Genomic DNA, 5,832 nt, shown 5'->3' with positions numbered 1-5,832 from the left:
TGTCAACAAAATATTTGAAAATGAATCACATTATTTACCTTTTTAATAATTATTATATTAATAAAAAATGAAAATTCAGATAATAAATATCTAAGACTGTTGCCTAAATTTAGAAAACAAAATCTTAAGAAATCAGGTAAAAATTGCGGAACATGAAGCGGATTTTTCTGAAAATATAAATAAATAGTAAAAGGAGGCCCCGGAAATTTCTGACAGTGGAAATTTGGAATTGAACGAGGGAAGGAGGGACTAGAGAGAGAGAGGGATGTGAGAGAAAGAGAAAGATCTCGGTTGCCAAATTGCTAAAATCCTGTAATCTTTTTATCTTAAAAAAAAAAAAAACCCTGTAATTCTCTCTCTTCATCGAGACTTTTTCTCTCTAGTCTGTCTTCTTCATCTTCCTCGATCTGCAACTCTTCGCAGCTGCCACCCTCTCTCCTACATTGCTCGGGTTTTGTCCGTCCTGAAGATGGTCGGGGGCCTCGAACTTCGGTGCGTTCTACTTTCGTGATTTTGAGGATGATTTTTTGTATTTTCAAAATTCAAAGTTCTGCCTTCTGAGCGGCCTTGTTCTTGTCAAATGTTACTTTTTCCAATTTGAAGCGTTTTGAGTACGGGGAATCCAAGCTTGCATTAGGATCAATTAGTTGCTTTATTTGGATTTCTTTTGCTCCTTTTGTTTCTTTCTTTGTATCTTTTTTTTTTTTAACCAAAAAAAAATTGGTTATGTTTCAAAGAGATATCTTTGTTTTTTGTTTAAAGGAATCAGCTCACCAATTTGATTTCTCCCGAATTGTAGACCTGGAAATGGAAATGAGTATCAAAGGTTTTGGAATTCGGTGACATTGATCTTCTTACGATCTTGGCTGTGGCAGTAGCTGTAATAGCTCGCTCTCTCGTCAGATTTTCCTGGTTCTTTTCATATCATTTTTCTTTTAACTTTCTAGATCATCTTTCGAAATTTCTTGTATATATGCGGGGAATTGAATGCTAATTTCAATAGGTGTTATTTGATCTGATTTGACCTATTTCAGTTGTTGCCCACGAAATTATATTTCTTTATATATTTATGTTGAATTTGACATATCGTTGTTTCCGGCAAATTATCGTGTTTATGTGCGAAAATTAATCACATCAATATGTTTGTGACTTTGTAGGTTATAGATGAAGAAATTTGGTACAAGGGGCGCATTTAATTGTTTGTTGGAAGCAAGATTTTAGGGGACTCCTTGAGCTGAAATTCAGCTAAATGGCTCGCGGGAGAATAAGGGCAAGGATACGAAGGAGCAATCTTTACACATTTGCCTGCCTTCGACCCAGAACCACTGAGGAGGGGGCCCATTCCCTTGAAGGCCCAGGGTTCTCACGAACTGTTTATTGCAACCAACCTCATCTCCATGAAAAGAAGCCTCTACATTACTGCAAAAATCATATATCAACCACAAAATATAATGTTATCTCATTTTTGCCCAAGGCTCTCTTTGAGCAATTTCGACGAGTTGCTAATATATATTTTCTTTTGGCTGCATGCCTCTCAGTTTCTCCAATTTCACCTTTCACACCAGTGAGCATGATTGCTCCTTTAGCATTTGTTGTGGGGCTTAGTATGGCAAAGGAGGCACTGGAAGATTGGCGGAGGTTTCTTCAAGATATCAAAGTTAATCGTCGGAAGGTTAGTGCCCATAAAGGCGATGGTGTTTTTTGACTTGAAGGCATGGCAGAAGATAAGGGTTGGAGATGTGGTAAAAGTAGAAAAGGATCAATTTTTCCCTGCTGACTTGCTTCTGTTGTCATCAAGTTATGATGATGGTATATGCTATGTTGAAACTATGAATTTAGACGGTGAAACGAACTTGAAAGTGAAGAGATCATTGGAGGTTACCTTGCCTCTTGATAATGATGACGCTTTTAAGGATTTTACTGGTACAATGCAATGTGAAGACCCAAATCCCAATCTTTACACATTTGTTGGTAACATTGAGTACGAACGTCAGGTTTATCCCATTGATCCTATTCAAATTCTTCTCCGAGATTCAAAGCTGAGAAACACTGACCATGTCTATGGGGTGGTCATTTTCACTGGTCATGACAGCAAAGTGATGCAGAATTCTACAAAGTCCCCTTCAAAAAGGAGCAGAATAGAAAAGAAGATGGATTATATCATATATCTCCTTTTCACGGTCCTTATTTTAATATCTATGATAAGTTCCATAGGATTTGCTATAAAAACCAAGTTTCAAACTCCAGACTGGTGGTACCTACGGCCCAAGGAAGCTGAGTACCAATATAATCCCAACAATGCTGCCTTGGCTGGGATGAGCCATCTTATTACTGCGCTCATTCTTTATGGATATTTGATACCCATATCACTCTATGTGTCAATTGAGCTTGTGAAGGTTCTACAAGCAAGCTTCATCAACAAAGACTTGCAAATGTTTGATGAAGAAACTGGGACTCCAGCTGATGCACGAACTTCAAATTTGAATGAAGAGTTGGGTCAGGTAGACACTATCCTTTCTGACAAGACTGGCACTTTAACCTGCAATCAGATGGATTTTTTGAAATGTTCCATTGCTGGTACGGCATATGGGTGCACTCCAGTGAAGTTGAACTCGCTGCAGCAGAGCAGATGGCTTCTGACTTTCAGGGGCAGGAGTCAGATCTCTCTAATTTTCCCATGCCTCAGAATAAAGCACGTGGTTTGAGTGACAGTAATAGAATAGGTGAAGAAATTGAAATGGAGCCTGTTGTTACCTCTAAGAGTGATGAAAATAAAAAGCCTGCAATAAAGGGATTTAATTTTGAGGACAACCGGATCATGAACTGCAACTGGTTGAAAGAGGCCAATCCTGATGTTCATTTGTTGTTTTTCCGGATATTGGCAGTTTGCCATACTGCCATTCCCGAGCTGAATGAGGAGACTGGCAGTTTTACATATGAAGCTGAATCACCTGATGAGGGGGCTTTTCTTGCAGCTGCCAGAGAATTTGGTTTTGAGTTTTGTAAAAGGAATCAATCGAGTATTTTCATCCGTGAAAGACTGTCTCCTTCTGGACATCCAGTTGAAAGGTGACATGGTCATATATGAACTCCTTTGTGTCTGTCATTTTCTCTTTATCTCTGCTTTTCTACAGAAAAGGAGGGTGGGGGGTGCTGGGAGGAGAGGGGTTCAATATATGCTCATACATCTTTCAGCTCTTTTAGTTGTTGTATCATTATTATTTAAATCTGTTTTGGTGGGGTTTTGATGGATTATGCAGGGAGTACAAAATCCTGAATTTGTTGGACTTCACTAGTAAAAGAAAACGGATGTCTGTAGTTGTACGTGATGAGGACGGAAACATTCTTCTCATGTGCAAGGGGGCAGACAGGTTAGATTATGGAATCTGTGTTTCCTGTCCTAAATACTGACAGCTGAATGTATGATGTTTGCAATCAAGTAGGGCCTATGATCAGCATTTAAATTATGATGGGGGAAGTTTGAATCCTCTTGAAGCTTGGCAGGGTTTAAACTTCCCTTCTACTAGTTTACATGATTAATCGCAGTAACTCCTGACTTCCTAATGAGAAGTTCGCTGACATGAACACACACTTCTGCACAGATTTTCAACATTTCTCTTTAAACTTTGCCATTCATATTCTGTCCTCTTTGTGGCTTTGTAGTATTATATTTGATCGATTGGCAAAGAATGGAAAAACATATTTGGAGGCTACTACTAGACATTTAAATGAATATGGAGAATCTGGTTTGCGAACACTAGCCTTGGCTTATAGAAAACTTGATGAGCAAGAGTACTCTGCTTGGAATAATGAATTCCAGAAAGCCAAAGCAGCTGTTGGGTCTGACCGAGAGGAAACACTTGAACGGTTATCAGATATAATGGAGAGGGAGTTGATTCTTGTTGGAGCTACTGCTGTTGAAGACAAACTGCAGAAAGGGGTAGGTTTTGTCATTCCTTATAGTCAATATGCATATGTTACTGTTGGTCTACTTAAACCAATTTTCACTTTATTGTCCTTCTCAGGTGCCCCAGTGCATGACAAACTTGCACAAGCTGGTCTTAAGATCTGGGTGTTAACTGGAGATAAGATGGAAACTGCAATCAACATTGGGTCTGTCTACCGCACAACTACATCGCTGTTCTGAACTTGATGAAAATTGCCTCTATAAACAAGTACAATTAACTTTTTTTATCTCTGTGTGCAGATTTGCTTGTAGTTTGCTTCGACGGGGCATGAAGCAGATATGTATAACTACTATGAACTCAGATTCATTAACCAACGGTGGAAAAGAGGTATTTGTCACTGACAAAGAATAGAGGAATTAAATTAACGGACTTAAGTTCATCTGATCTCAACTTAAGTCCTTTTATTGCTCAGGCCATCAAGGAGAACATTCTGAACCAAATCAGCAATGCCTCACAAATGATCAAGCTGGAGAAAGATCCCCATGCTGCATTTGCATTAATTATTGATGGTAAAACTCTGACATATACATTGGAAGATGATATGAAGCACCAGTTTCTGGGATTGGCAGTAGAATGTGCATCTGTCATCTGCTGTCGCGTGTCTCCCAAGCAAAAGGCTCTGGTAGGATCTTTTCTCCTTTGCCACTTGTGCATATAAAAGGCACACACTCACACATGGATATTCTGCATCTGGATAGTTGATACTTAGTATGAATACTGCTACTACTATAACACTGGTTAGGGTCACAAGTGTGTTCAGCTACACCATTTATTTATTTGAGATGAATAGGAAAAAGTTAAGGCCAATCAAAGCAAATATTTTCAGGGATTCAATCGTGCAGAGTTGTGACTGCAATGTCTAATAATCCTTTGGCTTCAGGTAACAAGGTTGGTGAAGGAAGGAACTGGGAAGACCACTCTAGCAATAGGCGATGGTGCAAATGATGTTGGCATGATTCAAGAAGCGGATATTGGTGTTGGTATTAGTGGAGTTGAAGGTATGCAGGTTAGTGACATACCTGACTGGCAGTTCTGGCACGATTATGTCAGGAGGAGTTTTTGCTGCATTTATTTGTATTATAAAATATAACTGTTATTGTTGCAACATCATGTGCTTCACTCTTGATATTTTTTAAAATGGGAATTAGTTAGAGAGAATACCTAACTATGATGGTTGTTTACATGTTTGGGATATGATGTTTGTTTACATGCTTCACTCTTGCTTGCCCATTAGTTAAACTATTAACCTGTCATTAGCACTTTAACAGTCAAGACCTGATTAGCGACTTTTAGTCATGTGTTTTTTTGTCCTTCACTGAAATGTCAAATATTCATTTTTCAATGTTTATTTAGAAAATAAACATTCAGACTGGCCTCGAACTGATGTTTAAAATTTTGATAGTGAGAATTATATTGAAAAGCAATTTCTCTTTATGCTGTTTACTCAAAATTGTTGTTCTTGCTTTGAAATGAGCTGCATGGAAAGTGTCATCTGATCACATTTTAAATTAAGTTATATTTTTCTTTCATAAGAGAACTGGCTAGCATTTCTGGAAGCAATTTTCAGTGTTACGTTAATAGTCTCATGTAGAGTAAGAGTACTATAGTTCAAATTTAGGACCCAACCGTGAATACTCTTTAATTCTCACTTTCATCCTTGGCTGCCTGGTAAGAAAATTCACATAAAAGCTTTTCTGTGGAAGCATGTGAACATTTGGAGTTTGTGAGACTAAAAATTGGAACTCCTTTTCAGGCAGTGATGGCCAGTGACTTTGCCATTGCCCAATTTCGGTTTTTGGAGCGTCTTCTGGTAGTCCATGGACACTGGTGTTACAAGAGAATTGCACAAATGGTATTCATGTTT

General features: G+C 38.4%; 1 protein-coding gene across 1 annotated transcript; it reads left to right on the top strand.

Annotated features, from left to right (window-relative positions):
- Nucleotides 1-336: 336 nt before the first annotated feature.
- Nucleotides 337-5,823, top strand: LOC114731412 (probable phospholipid-transporting ATPase 5; the record flags this gene model as incomplete). The annotated part of the gene is given in 12 exon segments (XM_028918567.1): nt 337-492; nt 1,158-1,699; nt 1,701-2,589; nt 2,592-3,069; nt 3,261-3,371; nt 3,664-3,940; nt 4,026-4,035; nt 4,038-4,113; nt 4,208-4,295; nt 4,381-4,590; nt 4,849-4,974; nt 5,722-5,823. Coding segments are annotated over 11 exon segments (2,817 nt in total), but the record flags the coding sequence as incomplete, so codon positions are not given.
- Nucleotides 5,824-5,832: the final 9 nt, after the last annotated feature.

This window comes from Neltuma alba, unplaced genomic scaffold (genome assembly GCF_004799145.2).
Source record: "Neltuma alba isolate B1F8T4 unplaced genomic scaffold, ASM479914v2 tig00012829_pilon, whole genome shotgun sequence".
NCBI classification, from domain to species: domain Eukaryota; kingdom Viridiplantae; phylum Streptophyta; class Magnoliopsida; order Fabales; family Fabaceae; genus Neltuma; species Neltuma alba.
The sequence above is the reverse complement of the archived record's forward strand: the minus strand, read 5'-3'. Positions and strand labels throughout refer to the sequence as shown.